This window comes from Rhipicephalus microplus, chromosome 2 (assembly GCF_043290135.1).
Source record: "Rhipicephalus microplus isolate Deutch F79 chromosome 2, USDA_Rmic, whole genome shotgun sequence".
In the NCBI taxonomy this organism is placed as follows: domain Eukaryota; kingdom Metazoa; phylum Arthropoda; class Arachnida; order Ixodida; family Ixodidae; genus Rhipicephalus; species Rhipicephalus microplus.
This window is the reverse complement of record NC_134701.1, coordinates 168,259,945-168,285,792: the sequence shown is the minus strand read 5'-3', so window position 1 is coordinate 168,285,792 and position 25,848 is coordinate 168,259,945. Positions and strand designations below refer to the sequence as shown.

General features: G+C 47.2%; 1 protein-coding gene across 1 annotated transcript; it reads left to right on the top strand.

The window, feature by feature from the left end:
• Positions 1-1,476: 1,476 nt before the first annotated feature.
• Positions 1,477-24,494, top strand: LOC119169384 (uncharacterized). Its single transcript, XM_075887088.1, has 4 exons — positions 1,477-1,808; positions 2,640-3,160; positions 17,913-17,966; positions 21,286-24,494. The coding sequence occupies exons 2-4, from the start codon at positions 2,767-2,769 to the stop codon at positions 21,714-21,716; spliced, it is 879 nt and encodes a 292-aa protein (XP_075743203.1). The 5' UTR covers positions 1,477-1,808; positions 2,640-2,766; the 3' UTR covers positions 21,717-24,494.
• Positions 24,495-25,848: the final 1,354 nt, after the last annotated feature.

Sequence of the window (25,848 nt, the reverse complement as noted above, 5' to 3'; positions counted from 1 at the left end):
ACTTCACCTTTAGGGACACGTAGTAAGTTCATAGGAAGTTCGAAAAGATTTGATACGCTAAGTGTTTGAAGTACGCACTAGGAACAGCATATCGCTATAACGTTCAACTCTTAAAGACGAAGCTCAAGGGTCCCCCTTTTTTTCTTTATTATGTTGGATTGTTTTGTCATTTTGTGCGATAGTGGTTACGAACACCGGCGGTGGTGGCGGACAACTACAACAGACGTGACCCTTGTTGTGATCTCATGACAGCTTTCGTTGTAAGAAAAAGCAAAAGAAAGATGACCATTCCCCTCTTTCAATAACATTTTTCAATAGTCAAAACTATCATTCCAGTGGGCGATGAGCAATTTGATTTTATTATTTCTTCACTTTTCTTACTGGGATTTGTGTGGCCGTGTCTGTGTGAAGCTCCACGCGTGTTCTAGCTTCTGTGGTTTCCTCTCTTCGCCCATATGCTCAAGGCATCTCCTGATCCACGCGACAATGTTTACGCGAGTATTGCTCACACGCCACTTAACAAGGTGGCGTACGCAAGCACGGACATCAGTGACACTCTTTAGTCGTAGATTGCACACACATTGTCTAGGATATACACGAAGGAAGCATGGGAGCTCCTATCCGACTCCTCATTAATGATCAGGGGACCTGATTACCACCATTTATCCCTGCTCGATCCCTCGTTCACCTCGTCTTTTCGTAGAAGTGAAACACGGTACGCGACGATTAAGGAAGCTCGGGAACCCATTAGCGGGTGCATCACGCGCTAAGAGCTGGCGACATGCAAACGAGCCAGAAGCTGAAACAAATCTCTCCCCGACCGGAGGGTTCTTCCTTCCCCACTGCATCAGCATCGGGCCGCCCACCTACCACTCCGCATGTGTCATTCGTGGGGGTCGGTAGAAGGCGAGGGCTGCGATAGCTATTAATGCGTGAACAAGGGCTTCCCCTTACCTAGAGGGGAATAGCCATAAAAATACTACACCACCGATCAAGGGGACAGCGGTCCCAGTTGTTTTTTTCGATAGCTGTTTGGCTCGCATACACTGCCGGTTTGAGTCGGAGCTGCCGGCCGGCTCTTGTATCGTAGTACATACAATCGCTCGCATATCGCTGGCGCTCGCGAGCGAGATAGGACAAGAAGCAACTGGGCGCCGGGCGCGCCGATTCTCGCCAGCGCGCGCGTGCGGCGCTTGTGCGCCTCGCCACCCGGGCTTGATTCACCACCGTCCCCGACGCTGGGGAGAGCAAGCGGGGGTGCGCCACAGTTGGGAGGGGGTGAAGAATGGGTGAAAAGAGGGAGGCGGGCATCCCCTGCCCCCGAGTTCCCCCCTTCCATTCGACCCCGCAGCCATCGCGGCGTTGTCGTGGGCTCCGTGAAGGGGCAGGAAGAGGGGTGATTGCGCCCCCCCCCCCCCGCTTTCCACAGTCGTTACGATAGCGGTAGGGGAGCCCCCCCCCCCCTTTTCCGACCCCAGTCAGCCTCGGCCCCGCTGCCCCCCCGGGCGTCGGTTGGTGTGCCCGTCCTTCGCCAATGAACGCAGCGCCCGGACGCGACGAGGCTCTTTCTGAAAACCGGGGCCAGCCACCCGCCCCAGACAGCAACCGCCGGCGTCTGCAGCAGCCAGCTGCCGGCGTTTCTCTTTCTTTCTACGAGCCTGCCGTCGGCTGTGCCACGAAACGTCGTCGCCCGACGCCGACCGAACGACGTTTGTGCTTCACTCGGCCACGCTAACTTAGCTGACCATCACGGCGCAACCCAGCACGGTGGATAAAACTCCCAAGAGTCCGCGCATCCTACGCGTCTGGTGAGTCACGTCTTGTCACTGACCGAAACTGTCAGTATGTGGCATTGAAACGACGCTAAGAACGTTTCTTCATCCTTTCGCTATCAAACTATGTGTTCGTGTACTAATTGCGGTATTAAAACGTGGCATGGTGGGCAAGGTGAAAGCGGGACAGTTGACAACCACCAGGTTGCCATCGCACGCCGGTGATCATGCGAGACATTGCGAATGAAGCAGCGTGGGATGATTGTAGATTGCTAAACCCCGCGGCAAGGAGTTACCACTGCTTCCGAGAACTGTATGTAATAGGGTGCCGTAGAGCGTTGATTAGCGTACCAAACATGTCACGGAATCTTAGAAGACATGCACGTTCTTCGTTATTGAAACCTTGGACTCAACGGTAATGTGGGTGAGCCAAGCAGGATTACTGGCTCGCGTTAGACCTTAGTCTACTTTGGGGTCGTAAACCAGTGGCGCCGCACGCGGTAAGCGATCTCACTAAGCAGTCAAATTTTCACTCGCGGTGTCGCTTTCTTTCAGTCTGCGTTCTTATTTATGCGAATCTAAATCATATTATAACCCATTCGCGTAAATAATTCTGACAATGACTCTACCATGTGCCATGATTTGCAAATTACGTAAGCGATGTAAGATACTCGTTCTTAAAAACCTACAGCTGGCCGCTACTATTTCGCGTGGCTTTTGTGAATGACAGCTGTCACTTCGCTGGCCGGCCAAAACGCCCACGTTGGTAACTAACGCGTGAGTTTCGTTGAGTAAGTTGTTGTGTTGTGACTCACGTCTTTTACATATGCGCGTGTTTTGTTGTTTTTTTTTGTTTTTGTCTTGCAGCAGAAACCTGACAAGACGCGAACTTCGCAGCAGTTGAAGGAAATACAACGCCGGCCACGCTTTTTCAAGTGTCCACGCCTCGAACTGTTCTTGGACAGCCGTTTCAGCGTGTAACGAAGCTCGTGCAATGGACTGTTCCATCCGAGCGAGTATCTGGACGCGGCAGGAGACGACGCTTCTCCTGGACCTGTGGGAACAGGAGACGCGTCGCCAGAACTTGGACGGCACGGCGCGGAACTACAAGGTCCATCAGCGCATCTCGCAGGTGCTCATGGCCAAGGGCTACTGCCGCTCGCCCATGCAGGTTCGCGAGCGACTGAAGCGACTGCGACGCGAGTTTCGCGAGTCCCGCCGTTGCGAGTACTACGACAGGGTCGCGGCCATCATGGCCTCCACCAGGGCCGCCGCCAACGGCGCTGACCTGGTAGCGGCGCACGACGGTGCCATCGACGCGACCTCGAACGCCGCGTCGCCCAACGACCACCACCACATCCTGGGAGGCGCCTGCGACGACGACATGGGTGAGATACGAAGTGCCGAAAGGCACGCTGCGCCTAGCATTGTATAGGAGGTGACGAGGGCATTTACGACTTTAGATGCATAATTAGACAGGCAGTTCTCGAGATCCGATAGTAACGCCCGAACACACACTCTCGAGTAGAAGCAGCAAAATCAGGCCGAAGTGAGCTAGTTCACCCGTTTTTTTTTTTTTTTTTTTGTGGGGGCGGGGTGGTCACACCTATTTTTAATCCCCTAGAATGTATTATAACCTCGCCCACAGGGAATGCTTCGTTGAAAACGTGCGCAAAAGTGGGACACTTGAGCGCGTTGATGGGTTCTAGGAACGTCTCGTTTTCTTGGTCAAGAATGGGTACCTGGCTAGTAGTGTTTTATCTGCACGTTTTCAGTATCTTAGATAGATGTAAAGAAATCTCCTCATCTCCGCGAAGGGAGTCACGAGTGGCTGAAGCAATGGGTAACGGTGTGTAGCCGTACGTTACCCGAGCAAAGTGGACGATTGGGCCAGTTCGCGATTCGTGATCGATGTATACTGCGCTGTAGAAAACACGGACGATAAGTGGACATCCCCTTGTCTTAGCTTCTCGTCCGTGTTTTCTACCGCGTAGTATACATCGGTTACCCTATAGCGTTGCCCTTAAATTGAGTGACATAAGTGTATACAAAATGGTAATTTTTTTCACGTTTGATTCATCTTAAACAATTCAAGGAGAATTGCTGGAGAAAAAGATATGCCTGGAAAGCAAAATCAAAAACACACCATCTTACCGGAGGCAATATACCATTTTAATATGGGTAATTTGTTGGGACATTGAGTGCTTGGCATGAGCCTTTGTGTTGTGGTTTCACCGAGAAGCCTCAATCTAGGCACATTTTAGTAGAGATCAACTCATCAATTTCCTTCTCTTTAGGTTCTTTTCGCCGAGAATAACGATCTATTTCCTCATAGTAAGCTTATGCCTATGCTCAAGTGTATTGTTAAACTTGTTTTTGTGTCTAACTCACACATGTTTCGAGTACAGCAACGGTTACATGCCGTGACAAGACTAGTTCCTAAGCAGCTTCGCCCCTAAAATGTGACACTGGTTAATTGCGTGATCGTTTTTGTGGTAATGTTTCTGGTGAACAGTTAGCTATAGACGAAGTCTAGCACTGCTAGGATGCAAAAACTAGTTTCCAATTAAATTACCTCGATTACATGTAGGCTCGTGGAACAAACTGTTGTTTCCATCCAACAATCACTCTTTCCTTTTTCTCCTTTTTTTTTCTCTCAAAGCAGATCTTGTGAGGGAGAGGCTGGGGGGGGGAGGGTAGTATTCGCATTGTAAGGCTGGACGTACTTAATACAGAACCAGCATTCTTTGAGCAAGTTTTTGCTAAAAAAAGCGTATTTACAAGTGTTAGCGAACTGCGAACTTATCTGTTACGCGACGTACATTCCGTCTTGTTAATTCAAATTCTCGCGCAATTAGGAAAATAACGGGCATTTGAACAAGTGGAGTGATGCGGGCTGTTATTTCAAAGTAACATAACAATGTTTCCGCAGTTACAGGGGCCAACTATTTAAGCGAATCGCAAGTATTCCTGAATTTGTAGTTTATTGTTCAAGTTTTTTTTTTTTTTTTGATCTGCAGACCCTCGTTTGAAATCTTCCCACCTTGTTATTGCTCATTTTATTTATTTTTTGCATACTTCAGCGCCATAATAAGAGGAGAGCTAATCTACTTCGACACACGTTTTAGGAAAGAATGTATAAAACCAAGAGTCCTTCCCAAAAATTTTCTCCGGGTGGATACATCTTGCGACACCACTGGCTATCCCACTTGAAAATCGTAAGAGATGTGTAAACGAATTTGTCTAAAACAGCCTCATTAAGCAATATGTAAATAGTTTGATATAAATTTCAATTTCTTATCTAATAACATCCGCTACTTGGAGTAGGTCAGCCTAAAGGGCACACCTGATCAGTTAGTTAATCACTCTATCAATTACTTTTAATTTTTTAAATACTTTTAATTAATTTTTGTTTAGGCAACATCTGAAGGTTTATATGGGATAAGTGATTACTGACCCCTTAATGGTGTTCAAGGGCCCACATACATTGGATTTGCTTTAACGCGATGGGGTTAAAGAGCTTGTGTTTTGCAGAAATTCCGGGGTCGGCTGTGGCGTCGTTGGTTGTGAGCGAAATAAATTGACTTGCGCGTCATCGAAAAATTCCTGAGAAGGATGTAATTGAGAAGGATGTAAATAACATAAATTTATGGGTCTGATTGAGGTTCGAAATCGGGTCATTTGCGTGGCAAGCAGCTGTTCTACCACAGAGCCACGCGTCTGCTTGGAAATGCAGTGAAAGTAACTTCCGTTCTTTACAAACACGCGCGTCCTGTACACATGCTTCACTATGCAACATGTAATATCGGAGAAATAATGCGTGGTATACGGGCCCACGTTGCAATCAGGCGTCAGGACATGTGATTATTATGGCTTTGTGGTTTAAAGCAGGCCACCCACTACCCAAGGCACACACGCTACGGCACCTTTTCCTTTAAAGGGGCCCTGCAACACTTTTCGAGCATGCTCAGAAAATGTTGCCGATCGGTATAGTAAAGGCTCCCAACAACATGCGAGCCAAAAGTTATAGCGCAGCACGCGGCCTGGAATTTACAATTAAGTATCAAAGACAGCTAGCAGTTGCTTTCTCTTCTCTCAATGAACGATCCGTAAGACACACGAAAACCGCTCCTAGAAAGCCCGACTATCACCCATTGGCTGATTTGAACATGGCGCGCTTGGTCGTTGCAGAGATCGCCCTGGGAGTACATGACTTGTCTACACGCGCGCGCGCGATGACACTAAAAGAGCCACGCATTCAAAGAGAAAAAAAAGTGCTCAAGATCAGGAGGCGTGCCTGACGCTTTTCATTGCGCCTGCCATCCCTCACTGCTTAGTTTCCAGCGCTTTCGTCGGGACGAGAGAAGAAAGACTGCAATTTCAGCGTGCGACAAAGCTTTGTAACTCCACTCGCACTGCACAGACTCTTTAAATTTTTGCGGTGTTGAATTCGTGAGGCAATAAGCTCTTCCATTGAATTCATTCCATGGTTACCTGAAAAGGGATTTCAGGGGCCTTTAGGGCCACGTAGGGGGCGCGTAGAAAGCTCGCAAAGATTTCACGCGCTCATTTGCCCGTCGTTTAAAACAGGCTGCCCATTACACAGAACGTAGCCGGATGTGGAAGCTTCACTGGCACAAGCCATTTTGAACTCAGTTTGCACTAGGGACAGGATATCGCTATCGCGTACCACTCTTACAGGCGAAGTTCAAGGGTCCCCCAATTTTGCAAGTAAAGGGGTGCAAAAAGCAACGCATAGCCATTAGGGCTGTTATAAAAGCAGAGTGTCTCAAAAGAGGCTGAACTGGTACACAGTCGATCACCGTATTCACTGCATGTATATGAAAGTTATTAGCTTACGTATCGAACAACAAAAACAACAAAACAAGAGCTACCAGGGCGATCTTTGGGTTAGACCTTAAAAAAGCTTTCGACAAAGCATCGCATACGGCTATCTTACATCAGATCTGCCAATTAAACTTAGGATCAAGAGCGTATAACTATGTCAAGGACTTCCTAACAGACAGAACGGCATCTATCGTAATGGGAGAACTGAGATCTGAGGAAAAGCTTATGGGTAGTGCTGGTACCCCGCAGGGTTTGGTCATATCGCCAATGCTGTTTAATCTCATAATGATAGGACTCCCGGCGCGGCTGAACTCAATACGCGGAATACATCAATCTATATATGCAGATGATATCACCATCTGGGCGTGTGAAGGTAGTGACGGAGAGATAGAGCAGAGACTACAGGAGGCCGTCACCACTATTGAGGAGTATCTTGATGGTACTGGCCTCGAGTGCTCGCCAGATAAATCCGAACTCTTCCTCTATCGCCCCACGCTTAAAGGCAGACCACCCAAGGGATAAAACCGGGACCGTGCTTACGAAGAGATCCAAATTCACACCAAAAACGGCAGGACTATTCCTATAGTGCAAGAAATCAGAGTCCTTGGACTCATCATCGAGTCTAAGGGTACAAACGGTGAAACCGTCAAGAGGTTAGTAACCAAAGTCACCAACGCAATACGGCTAATCAAGAGAGTCACCAACAAACACCAAGGCATGAAAGAGGCTAACGTCATCAGGCTTATTTATTCATTCGCCATAAGTAACATTATATACGTAGCGGCATATCTAAACTGGTATACAGCCGAAAAACTCAAAATCAACGCACTCATACGAAAGGCGTACAAACAAGCTTTGGGCCTTCCAGATAGCACCAGCAACAAAAAACTGTTTCAACTGCGCTTACATAACACTTTAGAGGAGCTGATAGAAGCGCAACAGATTGCCCAGTTGGAGAGGCTAGCCAGCACGCGCACAGGACGGAGTATCCTTGACAAGTTGGGGATAAATTACCATAGGCACCGACATTAGTCAACACGGTTGAGTAAATTAAGGATGCAGTTTGCGGATCGTAGCGGATCTGCTGTATCACAGCGTCAGTGTATAGGATCGTTAACGTCATCGCACATTATGGAAACCAGACCATCGGAGCGGGGGGTGCGTGTTTTTGTCATTTGCAGCCGTGAACGTTCTCGTTCTTCCGCGTTAAACAGTGGGTTTACGGAAACCAGGAGTTAAACCTGAATGCCAGGCTTCGTCGGTTCAAAATATTCTATGAAAACCAGTGGCTGCATGTGTGTGCGTGCGGGTGTGTTAAAAATTTTCAGACTGAATGAAAAAATATGCACTAGAAAGAGATCTAGTTTCTTTCTTATTTGTTCTACTCATCTTCTCTTGTTATGCAATGCCATTCGGTTCTTTTTTTTTCTTTTGTTCCTTTTCCGTTCATTACACTCCTTAAAGGTGCAAACAATTAGGCATAAACACTTGCTCGCAATTTCTGGTCTCGCCTCAAGTTCATTCAATGGCGTTAAAGGTATTTGACTATCACCGATTACCTACTGGTCATTTTTGGCCTGAAGTAGGCTTGAGAATAGCGAAAACAATGTAAAATATCTGGAAGAAGGAGAATAAAATGTTGGTATACACAAAATTAGGAATCGTAATCTTCATTATCATCACCCGCAGAGGCGCAGCCAGGGAGCGGCACCATAGTGCCGTTCGCCCTCCTCCTAAAATTTTTTGCCATTGATGTAACCGGGGTTCTGCCCAGAGGACCGGATCCAGCCAGAGTTTCGGGGAGATGTCAAGGAGAGAAGCCCGGAGCTGATAACAGTAACATTTAATTAAAATATTTTGCGGGTAGCGTGTTACATGATGGTGGTAGCATCATGGAATCTCTCGATGGGAGCATGATGGGAGCTTGTGGGAGCTTGTGAGAGCTTGTCGGGAGCGCCTCGACACTCGCATTTCATGTCCTGGCTTTCGCAGGATTCCCTCCGTGAAAAAAAATGGAGGCCAGCACAGTCCGAAGAAAATTGCCATCTTCACCTCCACCCCCAAGAGGGAAAGGTGAAACGCCACCTCCTTCCCAAACCACGAAAGGGGAAGAGGCACGCCCCAGTTCAGCCCGTGGCGAGGGAGAAAACACTGCACACCGCGCATGGTACAGCACAGCACGAAGACGTTGAGTCTTAGGGATTTTGCTCGGAGGACTTCAAGCTGGACGGTCGTGCCCTCGCAATCTCCGACGACAGCGTAGCTCCCGCTGACTGATTCGCCCTCTGCGGTTTCCTGACGCCGTGCAGCTCTCGCATTGTGGTGCCCCATCCTTGGACTGCTTTGACCGGATCCCCACTTTCCTATCTCCTTCAATTTTCCGTCGCTTGCCTTCTCTATTTTTTCATCTATTTCTTTCTATTCTTTTTATCCCTCCTTCCCCCAACCCCTACAAGGCACTGCGCCGTGTCGCCCTTGAGGCAGACAGAAATTAGGTGCCTTTTTCCTCTTCCTTACAACCACAACCAAGGCGTTGAGTCTCACGTGGAAGTCAATTTCGTTGTCTGTTGCACTGATGGGTATGCGGCGCCAGGCAGTCCACAAATTGTGGAAACAGCGGCATCAAGGCGCCACGGAGAACGTGGGAAATGGATCCGCAAACGGTTCTGAGACGCTGGGCCCTTTACCCGGGGCACCTTGACGACAAAGCAAGCCGCCTCGAAGGCCAACAACTCTGCCCAAAACGTCAGTCTGTCAGGCGTGTCCAAAGGGTTTTACGAGGGGCGCCGATGACCTGGCATAACTAGAAGAACGATTTCTCTGTTGTCGACGCTCTTGGTGCATCTCTGGGAGCGCTGACTTTGAAGAAAGCAGGGTAGGCCCAGTCACAATGTCTCGTGCAACAAAGCGGCGTCAAGCCAGGCAGGCCGATCATATCACCATAGCGTACACAGCAAAATATGGCCATTTTAAGGGGTCGTCCTCTCGGAAATCAAGGAGGTGACCCCCCTCCCCCTATTCAGCTATTGTAAGGAGCTATTGTAAGGAGCTGATAGAAGCGCAACAGATTGCCCAGTTGGAGAGGCTAGCCAGCACGCGCACAGGACGGAGTATCCTTGACAAGTTGAGGATAAATTACCAGAGGCAACAAGGAAGTAAATTGTCGGTTTTAAAGGTGATCAGGGAAAAGATCCAGGTCCCAAATCTGCCCAAAAACATGCACCCCGAATTTAATCAGGGCAGAAGAGAAAGCCGCGCTAGAACTCTGCTTAAGGCCTACGGCAGAGACAAGGAAGCGTTGTTCGTAGACGCAGCGGAGTACCCTAGTCACAAATCCTACGTTGCGGCAGTAATAAAAACCGACCGCAAATGCGTAAACGCGTGCTCCATACGGTCGGATAATTCAGAAATCGGGGAAGAGGTGGCTATTGCACAGGCCATAATTTCCCCAAAGTGTAGGTATGTCATCAGCGACTCGCAGTCGGCAATTCGTAACTATGCACGAGGAAGAATATCTCCCGAGGCAGCCAACATACTCCTCCGCAAGGCAAATCTGATATCATTCGAGGAATTCGAAGAAAGGTATATTATATGGTTCCCAGCCCACACCCCGTGTGCGTCGCTCATTCCCAACCTCAATGAGGAGGCTCACCGCGTAGCGCGAGGTCTCACTTACCGCACTCGCAATGGAGCTTCACATGAGGTACTGGGAGGAGATGAGTGGTGGGAGAGGGACAGAATTTTTAGGTTCTGCGACATTATCTTATTCTACCAAACGTCGAGGCGCAGATTTCCACCACCTAGCTCCATATTAGACAGATCTCAGGAGGTTAACTGGAGGCGACTTCAAACTAGAACATTTCCCAATCCGAAGCACCTAAATCGCATCTACCCCGAACTATACCCAGATGACTCGTGTAAACTATGTAGCATGAGACGCGCCTCCCTAGAGCATATGTTATGGGAATGCACAAAGATACAGGACGCCAATGCAGTCTCCCCAGAACAGCTTGGGGCGCGGTGGAGAGCCACGCTGATCAGCTCAGATCGGACAGATCAAATATGGGCTATCCAGCGAGCACGGGAGGCGGCTTGGAGACAGGGTCTCTCCACCGCCCCTGGTGCGGCTTAGGCCCACGCCTCAATCCGCTGGTTAAATAAAGTTTGCTCACTCACTCACTCACGTATCGAACGTGCAATGCTATGCGTGAAAACGCATGACAAGATGGCGCAAAGCACAATCAGTACAACGCAAAGAGTTATCAGTCCTAATAATAAAGCAACCTAAACAGAAAGGCAAGTTAAGCTAGTTTGTTCATCGAGCTTGAACACATAATTAAAACTACGCGAAGAAAACACGTTAAAAAAATAGGACTCTCCCGCACATGATGGGAAGACTTCCTGCTTTGTTTATTTGTTGAAGGTACGACATTTAATTTCACAAGCAGATATCGCACCGAAAATATACGTTCGTGAAATTGTGGCAAGACCACGTGCGCGTAACACCCGGAAGGATACTAATGTGCATATCTAAGAAAGTTGTTATTTTGTATGATTAAGATAACGAGGACCAACTAGTTTTTGGTGTGACTTCTTCCTATGAAGAATGCCTCGATGCACGAGCCCTCCTTCTGTTCTTGCCTTGAAAGAGAATATTATTTTTTTTTGTTTTTATTGTTTTTTTTTTCACCGGAGGAAAGCAGCTATTGCAGTTCTTGCAGTGCAAGGCAAGATTACTGCCCGCGCCAGTTCGCATGGATCGCATAGTGTTCCTGAGCGTGTTCGTCAGCTTAAAAACAAACGGAATTTCTTACCAAGGCAACAACAAAAAAAATTGGCAGCATATCCACGGAGTGAATGATGGAGAATGGGGTGAAGCAATCGTCCATCCATTCGTTCTTGCTTCCGTCCGTCCATGCGTACGTCTGTGTGACCGTCCATGCGTCCATCCGCTCGTTCGTGCGTGCGTCTGTTCGTGCATCTGTTCATGCGTCCGTCCCTGCGTTCGTCCATGCATCCGACCCGGCGTCCGTTCATGCGTCCATCCATGCATCTGTCTGTGTGCCAGTTCGTCCATCTATTCAACACTCCAAGTACCACCATCTCACATCTTTTCATCATCTGTTCCCCATATAGAAGCGCCACCATCCAGCGGACATTCCAAGGACTAAACGAGAGCTGGCACATGCACACTTTCTTACGGCTTGAGCTTCAGCTCTACTTCCCACCTTTAACCACCGTCGAGTTCATGGTATATACTAGTTCACTGTATTTATGTTACTGCGGCCCAACGCTCGCTAAACCTTTCTAAAACCAAGGAGGTTACGCCCAGCGAGTATAACGTAGCAACCTTTTCCTGTCAGATAGTGCTCAATGTACATGCCAATGGCTGCTAATGGGAAATGAGAGACGGGAGAATTTGGCTTTTACTTTCTTATGGCTTGCGCTTCGTATCTACTTCTCACCTTTAACCACCTCGAGTTCATTCATGGTATATACAAGTTCATTGTATTCATGGCACTGCGGCTCAACGCTCGCTAAACCTTTCTAAAACTAAGGAGGTTACACCCAGCGAGTATAACGGAGCAACCCTTTGTTTTCAGATAGTGCTCAATGTACATGCCAATGGCTGCTAATGGGGATCGCAGCGTGCGCGTTAACTAAAAGCCAAATACGCCTGTTTCTCATTCCCCATTAGCAGCCATTGGCATGTACAATGAGTACTATTTTTTATTGGTAAACAACGCACAGAAGAAATCTCTCACTGGCACCATCTTGGAGGTCAAAACTTTATACCTGTTACATACTACAACGACTACGAGGGACGAATGGGTGCCGCTATAAGGAGTTTCGCCCCTAAACGAGGGTATATCAAGTATTCAACAGCACAAGGATAGGCGAGACTTTCGTTAGCTCACCTTCATTATTTTTATCATGTATGAAAATATATGTCTTTGATGATCACACTAGGATTCTTCCGCGATTGTAACGCGCAGGTAGTCTTGCCCATATTTCGCAAAATAAGATTCTCGGCGCGGTTGCTCCTAGTTAACTTCTATAAACGCTGTACTTCAACAAATATACAGCTGGAAGCCTGCGCTGCCTGTGTGGGTGTGTTTTATCTGACTAACGTGTTGTGTTTTTTGTGTATCTTAAATATTAACTCAAAGCCACTTAGTGCAACTGGATTCGCTTGTATAAAAGGGAAAGCATAGCAAAATTCATTCAATACACAGGATTAAGAAGGCACACCAATGCTGACTTACAAATGGCTTCATTTTCATATATGTGGGCCTATATATACATCGACAGTAAAAAATAAATAAATAACGTGATATAATGTCCCTATCTCTCGTCGATTTGCGTCACCGTAGGACCTTCTTCATCTTCTGTTTTGTCTGAATTTCGCGCTGTTGTTTCCTTTTATAAGCATGAACTAACTTTCCCAAGCAACCACCCTAGCATATCTGCGCCACAGTTAAAGAACAAAAAATGGCCCCATATCTGCATGTAATCTGCAAATGTCGTCGAAAGACGAGAGTCTTGCGTGTGAAGAGAGAAAACAAGGCATTTATTTGATGTTCTGCGCAACAAAATCGGTGAATGGTATTATGGAGGGGCTGCGTTAGAGTGGCTCCAGCGTGCAGCGGAGGCGACTGAGCGCATCAAGTCACGTCATGGATGGATGGATGGATGCTATGAGCGTCCCCTTTATAACGGGGTGGTGACAAGTATGCCACCAGGCTCGACAAAAAAAAAAAAAAAACCTTTTTTCTTTTTTTTTATGTTGGCCTAATGCCTCTACTTCGATAAATTCTATCTTAATGGAAAAAAGGTAAATTTTCAGCTTAAGGTCTCTGCCATTTACGGCACACTGTCCATATTTTATTTTTCCAATATTTATTTTTGTCCTTTCTCTCTAATTTTCTGCCACCAATACTCTAACCGTCTCTTACTTATTTCAATCGCGGGTGTGTTCAGCTTTCCATTGTTGTCCCTAAAACCCAAGGCTTCCTGTAGGCTCGTGCCCAAACGTACACCTGGGTGGATATCTCCACATTCAATCAGAACATGCTCCGCCGTTTCCCTATCTTTCCCGCAGCATGTGCATTGTTCTTCTTCTTTACTGAATCTTGCTTTATAACTACGCGTTCTAAGGCAACCCGATCTCGCTTCAAACAGTAAAGCGCTTCCCCTTGAATTATCGTAAAATGCCTCCCTCCTTATTTCATTTTTGCCCTTTCGGTAGTTACTCAAAGCCGGTTTTTTCTCCATAGCTGCCATCCAGTAAATCCTCTCCGCCTCCCTGACTTTTCCCTTAACGCTCTTTGTTGACATATGGCTCACAATACCAGCCGTATATTTACTAGTGAGTCTTCTAGTTCTTTTTCTCCACTGTGTGTCCACGCTCTTCCTATACAAATAACGGAACACCTTCTCTGCCCATCTACTCTCCTTCATATTTCTTAGCCTTTCTTCGAACCTTATTTTGCTCTGCGCTTCCCTCGCCTCAAAACCTGCCCACCCGATATCGCCCTTTACAGCCTCGTTTGTCGTCTTCCCGTGAGCACCCAACGCGAGGCGTCCCACAGTCCTTTGATTTACATCCATTCCCGATTGCACCTCTGCCCTCATGCACACCACTGAGTTCCCAAAAGTAAGCCCTGGAACCATTACACCCTTCCACAGACCTCGAAGCACCTCATACCTATTGTATCCCCACAACGCTCTGTGCTTCATTATTGCCGCATTCCTCTTTCCTTTTGCTGCCGAGGCTTTTTCCTGTACCTCCATGTATCTATCACTCTCATTTACCCATACTCCAAGGTACTTGTATTCACTTACCCTCGGTATTTCTTGGCCTTGTATGGACACCGTCTGATCACAGGGATCATTGAATACCATCAAACCACACTTCGTTACACTGAATCCTAGTCCAAGAGCTTCACCTTCCCTTCCGCATATATTCGCCAGCTGCTGTATATCATCTCGACTGTCCGCAAATAAGACGATATCGTCCGCATAAAATAAACCTGGAAGCTTCTGCTCAATCATCATGCCGCCCTGTTTGTGTGACAGATCAAAACCAATGTTGCTACCTTCTAGCGCTTTTTCCATACTCACCATGTACAGCATGAATAACAGTGGGGACAAAGGACATCCCTGTCTCAGACCCCTGCTAACCTCAACGTTCTCTTTGCTACGCATTCCTTCCCACTCTATGCAAACTGTATTTTCTCGGTATATCTCCCTCAAAAGCTGTATACAGTCGTCGCCCATGCCCATTCCTTTCAATATATCCCACAAAATTTCCTGATTAACGTTGTCGTATGCCCCAGTGATGTCTAGAAAAGCCACGTACAAGGGCCTATTCTCTATTTTAGATATTTCTATACACTGAGTGAGAACAAACAGGTTATCGTCTAACCGCCTGTCGACTCGAAATCCGTTCTGAAGTTCTCCCAAAATATCGTTATGTTCGGCCCATGTTTCTATTTTCATTTTTACTGCTTGCATCGCCAACCTGTATAGTACCGATGTAATGGTTAGTGGTCTATACGAGCGAATCTTGTCCTTTTCTCCCTTGCCTTTATAGATTAAGTTCATTCTACTTTGTCGCCAACTGTCCGGTATTTGTCCGTCCTTTAAGCTTTTTTCTACTGCTTTTAACAATGCTTCTTTAGTGTTATGTCCTAGTTCGTTAATGAGGCTAACGGGAATCCCATCTAAACCCGCGGCAGTGCGCTTTGGAATTTTTCCTTCGGCCTTTTTCCAGTTGAAATTATCTAGTACTAGCTCTTCCTCTGTTGCTTTCTCCGCCACACTTTTACTCACCGGGGAGATCCCCTGGACGCTCTTTTGAAACGAATCGGCTGTTACCTTTTGGATGTAACCTAGCGCTTCGTACCCTTCCAATTGATTTCCTCCTTCATCTAGAATATGCTGTTGCGTTGTGACAGACTTCCTACCTAGCGCCTTTATGTGGCTCCAAAAAATCCTAGGCGCGGCCTCCTTTTTTTTGTGTATCTCTGTCATCCAGCGTTCACTTTCACCTTTAATTTTTGCCTCTACCAATTTCTGTACAAGGTATTTTTTCTCCAAATATATTTCCCATATTTTTTTGACTTCGTCCTGCGGCCGCTTCTCCTTTTTTGCCTTTCTATGCTCCCGTGATGCTTCGCGTCGCTTCTCGATCGCCTCCCGGATTTCCTTGTTCCACCAACTTTTTGGCTTCCTTTTTCCTTTCCAGCAAACGATTTTCTTCTCTTTCCCTATCTCCTTCGTCATTAGATGTAACAGCTCCCTATACTCCCAGTCCTTGCCTGGTATTTCGCCTACTTCTTCCTCGACTCTTGCGGCTATATTTATTATTTGTTTGTCATTTAAATACGAGCTGCCAGACTTTGATTCCATGCTCATATTTTTAGTTTCGTATCCCATTTGTAATGTTATTCGTTTATGATCACTACCCAAGCTGTTAATGCCTTCCTCGTCTATCCTCATTTCTGTCAGTTTGTGGTAAATTCCTTCAGTCATGAGACAATAATCAATACTTGATTGCTTGTTTCCGACTTCCCATGTGATCTGGCCGTCACATTTAGGCCCCGTGTTAACTATCTCCAGACTATGTTGCTCGCAAAGATCTAGTAATAACTTCCCATTGGTGTCTGAATATCCGTCAAGGTCATGTATGTGGGCATTCATGTCCCCTAGAAGGATGATTTCGGCCCCATTACCAAATTCCTTAATATCCGCACTCATGCAATCCACTATCTCCTGATTCTTTTCTCTGCAGTTATTCCCCGTCCACAAGTAGGCTACCCCTAGCCACGTTTCCTTTCCACCTACTGTGCCCAGAACCCAGAGGTGCTCTGAACACGTCTGTTTCACTCTAACCCATTTGGCTCCGCGGTGAATTAGCATTCCTACACCCCCACCTTTCCTTTCCGATATGGTCCTGTTACACCCTTCCCAAACATAATTTTTAATATGTGGTGGCTCTTCCAAGTCTCTAAGGTGTGTTTCTGTAACCGCATACACGCCTATCTGTTCTTTGTTTAACTGCTCCTCAATCTCTAACCATTTTGCCTTCTTTCTGCCACCCTGCATGTTTATGTAACTAATTGCAACACGCGCCTTTTTCCTTTTTCTTTTACCTTTTTTCTGGTTTTTCGCAATTCTACCTGTCAAAGCGTCCTCCTGGTTGTTTTCCCTGTTACGAGTCAAACGTGAGACATAAGCGCCATCTGGCAGTTTTTTCAGAAAACAAAGCACGTGGCTCTGAGACGGGTGTGCGCGCCCACCTCAGAGGTGATAAGGTGTAGAACGCGAGGCGACGGGTACGTGCCACCACCGTCTCGTTTTAGCAAAGCGTTGGAAACACTTGTCTTTCCGTGCAAGCGTTGCATGGTGAGCGCACCGTGATAAGTGCTACGGTCCTTGAAATTGCTTATGTATGCCTTTTCTAGTAAAAGGCTCACATGCAGGATATATACGTGTTGTTATGGTGCCCCAGACATGCGCAACAATTGCTTTTTAGTTGACAATCGCACAAGCATGAACGCTCAACCTTGTGCAACATTGGTGGGCGCTCCGGATGGGGTTGGCCGTTTCAAGTACCTGATGCCGTTAGGAGTGAACAAACAGACAAATGTACAGACAGACAGACCAAAATGTTTGCGATGAAGGTCCCCAAGAAAGGTTATCGTCTTTAAAAAAAGAACTGCACGCGTATACTTATTTTTTTGTTGTGCGTTTGCCCCTACTGGGAAGATTTATAACCATACGTGTATTAACCAACGATGACAATGTAAAACTCGGTGACTGCAGAAAATAGCCTGTGCAGGAGAGCGCACTCAGGTGCCTCTCTGCAGTTACCCATGTCTTATGTACGGGTTATTTCTGAGGGTGATTTTGGAGTGAGCATTCTGGAAACATCGAGAATGATCTCTGAGAGGAGTGAAATCTGAACGCTGATCGTGAAATATAGTTTTCGTCCCGTGGTAATATTTCAACACATGGTGATCGCATGTAGGTGCTTACTGAAAGAATGCTTGGGGCTAAGAAATTCTGTGTAGCTCAGAAGCATACTTAGGAAAATGTTGAAAAATTGGCTCATGTTGACGATGATGAAAAGAATGATGATGATGTTGATGAATGAATGGAACTGACAGTCAAACATGGGCCGGGCCTGTAACAAACAAATCGCAAGCCGTGTTTTTGAGACATTGACAATTACCGTGAGGACCAGAAGAAAATATTAACCGCTCTGTTTTTTTTTATTTATTCTAGTTGACAGCATGAAGGCCGACGACTACTCCCAGACTACTTCGGAGAATGAGACAGGTATGTCTGCCTGCTTTTGCCGTACGAATTCGCTTCGTCAAGTTAAACGCTTTTTTCATGTGTTCTTGTGATTTTCCAGTCACCGTGCCCACTTAAGGTCAATAATGTCAGCTAATTTTACTATAACGCTGGCGCTTTCGCGACGGCAGAGAACTATACGACAAACAAGCGCGACCTTTCTGGCTTTCTTGCTTCTTTTTAAACATCTTTGGAAGGTATTCTTGGATGAGATTGCACTCTATCGCTTTTGTATTCAGTTTAAGTTCTGGGGATCCCAAGCCACTGCGTACACACGCTCTTGCGTTCCTTAGTACTTCCAGCGGCACCACCCAAAGAGAATACGTAACAATGCAAGACCTCTCGCTCGTAAGCCACTTTGGGGCCCCGGCGCTGAAATTCTCTAATCGTGAGATTTAGTGCTGGGGCGCCCTTGCCGCTGGGTTCACTCGTTCTTGCGTCCTTTTGCGCTCTCCACACTTTTTTCTTTTGTTCGCCAGCCGCATCCAGTGAGTGTACAAAACAACCAAAAAGCTTGCGTACGCAGGCCGCTTCGAAGCCCCGACTCTCGCATGCAGCGCACCAGAGGGAGCAAGAGTGCGCATGCGCTGTTCCAGACGCGTGCTCTCGCTAGATCTCTAGACGCTAGATCTCGGCGCTCAAGTTGCGCCCACTACGACCGTTGCGTACCTTACCGGAACCTGTTGCAAGAAGTCGTCCGGCCGAGACCAAAACAGACAAACTAGCCGCGACCGACAGCAGTACAGTGCTCTTGGCAGCGAATGACGTTTGCGTGATTTTCGGCCTTGTGCTTGATTGGGAGCTTGACTGAGTAACCTGAAGCCAATCAGTGAACAGGTGCAGTGGATTGTGGCAACTGCTAAGCCAGACCACAACGCAGGATGACCGGCGTCACGTAAAAAGAAGCAGGACCTTGATGTTCAGGTGAAGCGCCGCGATGGATTTGTGGACGGTGGACGGGAGCGTCGTGTGTGTGATCCATTTGAACTGTGGTGGTTGCTACGTGTGTCTAACCGGCATATGTCCGAATAATCGCCTGCAGAACCACGTCAAGTGTTAAAAAGTAAAAAGGGTGAGTTCTAGCCATGTATTGCAGCGCATTTGGATACACGACCGTGTTTCACCAAGTTCGGCTGATTTTTCTCGCACACAGATGAGCCATGCTCCACGGTCACTATTGCGAAAGCAGCTGTCATGGCACGCGAATACACAGGCACCGGGGGTGCGGGGGTATTTGCGTAGTCAGCGTTTAGCACTCCCTGCTCGGTTAACTTTTACGAAATGTCTGTAGCAAACAATAAATGTTAAATTTGCTGCAAGCGCTCGTTTTCGTCGTCTCTCTGTCCCTCGTTCTGTAGTTCGCCAAGCCCAAACACCCCAAACTATTACTCCTCATTGAAAAACCTCGATTAGTCTCATACCTTGACTTACAAAGTACTTAGACACAAATCCAGTCATAGTCTCCGAGATGGCGCATGGCGTGTTTCCAACACACCATGCGCTCGCCATCTTGGAGCCCATGATCGGTTATAACGGCTTATTTCTTCGCCACTAGATGGTGCGAAGCAACACTGATTTGCAAGCCTGCTGACAGCTTGATTCGGCGCACGTTTCCGATGTTGCGCATGGCAACCGATTGCTGCAGCCTCAGACGTAGCGTACGCAGCGCGCTGCGGACGTTTAGTCATCAGCATGCTTAATAGGAACGTTGCACAGCATGTCCTGAAACGCTTTGACGCCGGCTGGCACAGCGTAACTTAGGGTTATGTTACCGACATGTTACCCATGCACGCCAACATACTATACAAGCATTCCGAGGTATTATTTCGGCAACAGCGCTTGCAGCTTCACGCCTGGCATCGATTAAAGTCCTGGTCACGCGTCGGAGTGTTTGTGTCAAGCTTGCTGACGACTTTACAGCTTTGCGTACACTTGTGGTGTCATCCATTGGCGCTTACGGAGTGGCTTACGAACTCTGCGCTGGAGCATTCCACTTTGGCGGAAAGCGCCTGACGGGAATCGGCCAATGGAACACACGCACTCCCTCTGTAGTAAATGGCAGCGTCAGAATGGAACGTGATATGCGCGCCTCTCTTCTTGATTGATTTGGGCACGCCTCACACAGCGACGCTGCGCTAGTAAATCGTGTGCTCAGACGCGAGCAGCGTCCGTTGGTGCGCCCAAAGTTGGCATCGTTTCAAGGCACGGGGCTGGATGGAAAAACGTTTATTATAGAGAAAAAATGGCAGCATATCCACGGAGTGAATGATGGAGAGTGGGGCGAAGTATCCGTCTGTCCATTCGTTCTTGCTTCGGTCCGTCCATACGTCCGTCTGTGTGACAGTCCGTGCGTCCATCCGCCCGTCCGCACGTCCATCCGTGCGTCCGTCCATGCCTTCGTCCATGCATCCGCCCCTGCATCCGTCAATGCGTCCATCCGTCCGTGCAGCCATCCATGCGTCCGTCCATGCATCTGTCTGTGTGTCCGTTCGTCCATCTAGTCAACACTCCAAGTACCACCATCTCGCATCTTTTCATCGTATATTCCGCATATAGAAGCACCGTCATCCAGCGGACATTGCAAGGACTGAACAAGAGGTGGCACACGCACACTTTCTTACGGCTTGCGCTTCGTGTCTACATCCCACCTTTAACCACCTCGAGTTCATGGTATATACTAGTTCACTGTATTTATGGCACTGCGGCTTAACGCTCGCTAAACCTTTCTGAAACCAAGGAGGTTACGCCCAGCGAGTATGACGTAGCAACCCTTTGTTGTCAAATAGTACTCAATTTACATGCCAATGGCTGCTAATGGGAAATGAGAGACAGGAGAATTCGGCTTTTAGTTACCGTGCACGCTGCGAATTTTTTATTGTTCAGCAACGCACAGGAGAAATCTTACACCTGCACCACCTTGCAGGTCAAAGCGCAAGACTGGTTACACACTACGACTACGACGAGGGACGAACGGGTGCCCCTTAGGGGAGCTTCGCCCCTAAAAATGAAATAAGGGTTATTATGGAGTAGAAAAAGTTGCTCCGTAGAGTGTATTTCACGGCGAAGCAGCCCTAGATTTGCCAATGGAACAAACTTGCTCCTTGTGGAGCAGAAAAAAGTATTCCCGGAAGGGCTCCGAATCAGCCAATGAATGACACCATTATTATAATTACCCGTCTAGACCTCCCAAATTGCCATTCAGCCGATTTCAACAGCCTATTTAAATCTTTAAAAGCGCATTCAGAAGTGTAGACTTGCTAAGATTAAAAGAACATCTCACCAACATGACTAAACCACGCAGACTACCAGGACAGCAGGAACGGCATTGACGGAAGCAACGGCCGGAACGGCAATCTGGTCATCGACTCAAACGGCGGAGGTGCCACAACCAACGGTAACGGTGCCATTGCCGAAGACGAGTCCCTGCTTCTACAGCGGCGGACAGTGCAGTTGCTGTCAGCGCTGGTCGAGGGACAGCGGCGAGCTCAGAAGTCAACCGTGTGTTTCCAACGCCAGATGCTTCAGCACATGCACGCCATGTCCGGTGCCATGCAGACTGTGGCTGGAGCCCTGGCCCGTGCCTGTCTGTACATGCCACCGGGAGACCGGGCCGATGGCGCCTGCAGTCCCAGCTACGCGGCCAGTCTGCTTGAGCACGACGACCTGGTCGAGTCCCGGGAGGCCGACACGCCGTCTCCCAGGAACTACGTCAAGCACGAACCCAGCGACTGACATTTGCGCCGTGTTTTTTGTAGGGACTTTGTGTCAGTGTTCTCCAGCATCAGGACACGCGAAGAAACTTTTTTACACGGTGAAGTGCGCACGAAAAGAGAATACGGGACATCCGTCGTGTTTTGTCTACTATGTGTTTGCAGAATTGTGAGAAGTCTTCCAGCCGCATTGTACGATGTTCGTGGTGGTCCATATGGGGCTTAGAACAACCACAATCTAGACAAACACGCTTGGAATATAACCAGGCTGTTCACGGGTCACCCTAGTCACGCTGGTGTGTTGAACGTCACCTTCAGGGCGGCGTCCAAACGTTGCGGGGCGCGAGCTCCACAGAAAATTGGAATGTTTGGCAGCTGAAATAGGAAAACTGCCTACATAACATTAAGTATTGCATGCTTCATAACACAACATTAAGCATTGCATGCTTCAAAACATAACATTAGGAATTGTATGCTTCAAAACTAGTTCAATGTTGTGTGAAGTGATGTTTGGTCCTGCTGAATAATTTTTAAAGTGCAAAATGCCATTGAATTCCATTACAAATTACAGTTTGCTGAAAGTAATGTCATTACGTCCCTGTTACTTCTGAGACGTAAGGAAGGTACTTTATCAAAAACTTTCGAAGGCAATGTTACTGAAGACTTCGAGTTTTGATGCTACGCGGCTTTTTAATAGGCTTGTCTCGTTCCCAAGTTTGAGGTTCGCATTCAGATCAAATTGCATTTATTTTTAGGAACAATTTTTTACCCCATAAGAGAAGTGGACGTTCCACAGTGCAGTCAAAGTGATTGGTTGCAGTACTCACTGCTGCAAAGACTAATTCAGTTATATCAGTATAATTGTTCCCAAGTATATTGTGATTCCAGTGTGCCACGGTCTTTTGTGCAAGTTGCATTATGGAGCCGCTATCATGTTGCATTGCAGGGCAGTGCGAAAAACGAATTTCAGGGCATAAGATACTCGGAACAATGATAGCGCATTTTTGATTTCGTGTTCTTGCCATGTAGTTTTGGAGCTTATTCATGTGTCAACTTCGACGGGGCATAATCATGATACGAGTTCAGGGTTACTAAGTATAGTAGATTTTTGATATGGGAGGTTACGAGGCAAACTGTAATGGGAAATGGAGGTGACAGTCGGCAGCAATTCAGTATGATCGACACTTTGCACGTGTTATTGTACACCGTTCATGGCCGGGTGATTATGTTGATAACCGTCGGCGGATGGTCGCATTGACTATCTTCAAGGCACGACAAAAAGCAAAAGGCATTATCAGAAAGGCCATTGCTACGGAATACCAGCCCTGAATTTATTTTCACCACCCGGGGCTATTCAACGTGCGCTTAAATCAAACTACACAGACATGTTCACAGCTCGCCCTCGTCGAAATGCGGCTGCCGCTGTCAAGATACGAACCCCTGACCTAAGGTCCAGCAACGCACGGCTTGAAGGCAACCACGTTGTATAGGTGAAATAATTTATTTTTTCCTTTATCTGCGCACGTCAGCACGCGGCTCAATAATGTATATTACAAGTTCGTTTTCATTCAAGATGCGCTATGCGGTAAAAGTCCACTTGACTAGTCCTAGACGGCTTGTCGCTTCTACATGCCACTCTTCCGTGTGCAGCGCTCTACTTAACTTAAGAATGATGACGTTTAACGCTTGCAGTTCGTTGTTCGCACACTGAAAATTTTTCGGCAAGTCGGCGTCAGTTTTTAAAGAAAGCAAGACCTGCTTTTTTTTTTTTTTTTGAAGGGGCGGTAGTGGTAAGGGTAAAACATAACTTTGTACTTATTTTTCTTTCTCTCGAACTGGAACTACTCGTGCCAGTCTTCTTCGAGGGAAAATATGTAGGTGCCCAATAAGAAATGGTAGTCGTAGGTCATGATCTATACTAGACTGAATGTTTCAAATACCTTACTGCACACTGCGCACGCAAAACAACAAAAATATCCAGTGCCTAAACCCCGCGGCAACTTTATACGCTTGTTGTGGCCGGAAGCAGAAGTGAGCGTGAAGAATTTTCTGCGCTTCATAATCGAAGAAGAAACGAAGCGCTCGCTATGCCAGTACAAATGTAAGAATGCTCAAACACATGTAATCAGCAGAGCTTGGAGAGAAACCTGCGAGTAGCAGGGGCTAACGGAACATCGAACAAGTGAGTTGCTAGTTGGAAGGTGGCAGTGCGCTATGCCAGATCCAAATCTTGCAGTTGCGATGTTCGTGGGACCAACGTAAGTAAATATACAATGAAGGAAATGCAGTCGGTAGCTTTTCTTTAGGGAGACCACACATTGGGCTCAAGTCATCTGTCCAGTATGCATTCTGTGCAAATGCGAGATTTCGAACTTCTTGCTAAGCTTCCATATGTGTATGCGTGTCTTGTCTAATATTTGTTGTTCTCCTAATGTCTGTCCTCAATATCTACAATTCAGCCAGAACTTTCTATGTGAAATAACTTGCAAGAGCTTGGCCTCACGGGTATCCTCATGTGCCAAAGATATTTTTCTACTTACGTGAGTGGCGGCTGGACTACAAGTCGGGTTTTACCGAGTCCCTACCGTTTCGCGCTACACCTAAGGCTGCTCAAGTTGTGTATATAAAACGTTACTCACCTCGCTAGAGATGACGATTAAAAAATAGCCTATGACTCGTAGCAGCCACCACACGTGTCTGGACTGCATTATATTCATCTGACCCACAGAAATTGCGTGGGAGAAAGAAGTGTACGTAGTTCACGACACAAGTATTTTCAAATAAAGAGCGTTTGTCCAGATTTCATGGGTTTCTGTGCATAGTTCTCTTACCGAGATTGATTCAAAAATATATGTGTCTGCTTCCTAAAATCTCGTTCGATGATGCTTTGTTGTGGGCAAAGAACTCTCGATTATTCATTCCCTCCACCTGTGCTCTTGTTTTCACCCTTCTGTAATTTCCTTATATTGTAGCAGTGGTTGCCATTATATCGTGGCGCATGTGCTGAAGCGAAAATCGAGCAGGATTGCGTATTGTAATTGTTACCACCTGCAGCTATCTTACAGCTCCTTCTTAGCATTCCAAGTTTACTTTCAATACTGATTATGTTTTATTGCGTGCTGAACTTGCTCTCTGCGCGACGCATTGCTCGCCACGTTGGGAACAAAATTCAACGCGTTAACATGCCTGCATACAGAGTTCTTCGATCATGCAAGATGCGAAACTGCTCATATATGCCTTTAGTGTCCAAATAGAAACTCGCCATTGGTCGAAATCTCGGGGGTGTGCTGATTGTAGCGTCATCCAAAAAAATAATGGAAGCTATATGTTCTGTTTTTCATTGTGCAGAAATGTTAGCGCCGCCGCATTCTGCTAAACAACAGGGCAGCGGCGTGTTCATGCATTATAGTTCTGCTCCCAAATGGCGTCACAATCTGTGGGTTCATGGAGGAATTGCGATGCTCATGTTCGAGCTTCAGAACGCAGTTTCACTACTGGTATGATTGATGAACTTTCGGCTCGGACTCCGTCGCTGGATTCCGTGCCGGCCGGTTGTGCCCTCGCGATCTCCGACGACAGCGCAGCTCTGGCCGACTGGGTTCGTCCTACGCCACCTCCTGCTGCCAGTCCCCTACGATGACGTCGGCGCAGCTCTGGCCGGCTGGATTAGCCCTAACGTCATCTCCTGTCGCCGATAAGAGCTCTCGCAAATGGTGCCCCGTCCTCGGACTCCTGTGACCACGTTTCCATCTTTCCTATCTCTCTCATGTTGTCGCTCTCTGGCCTAGCGCATCTATCTCTCTCTCTTTTTACCTTTATTCCTATCATTTTATTCACTCATTGAGGTGTCGCACACTGATGCAGACAGTTACGGGGCTCACTTTTCTTTTCCCTCTTATAACCACAATCTCTTTCGGCTGCATAAATGCATGCAGTGGAATGTAAATTAAGCTCATCACCTTGCCAATGATGCTTTCATAAGCAGGTAGATGGTCGTACGAAACAGGCCCGTAAAAACCTGCATATTATGGGTAAGTTGAAGTATTACGAACAATGCGGTGTTTTGTATTACACGACATTAACGAAGATGCCAAATAGTTATTGAGTTGCTGCAAGATATCCAACTCATTCTGTTCATACTCATTCCCAACTAC

Excerpts from the sequence above, each read along its gene's own strand:
- LOC119169384 (XM_075887088.1), top strand. The coding sequence starts at position 2,767 with ATGGACTGTTCCATCCGAGCGAGTATCTGGACGCGGCAGGAGACGACG. Across the intron at positions 3,161-17,912 it reads CGCCTGCGACGACGACATGG|TTGACAGCATGAAGGCCGAC; the intron begins GTGAGATACGAA and ends TATTTATTCTAG. Across the intron at positions 17,967-21,285 it reads TACTTCGGAGAATGAGACAG|ACTACCAGGACAGCAGGAAC; the intron begins GTATGTCTGCCT and ends TAAACCACGCAG.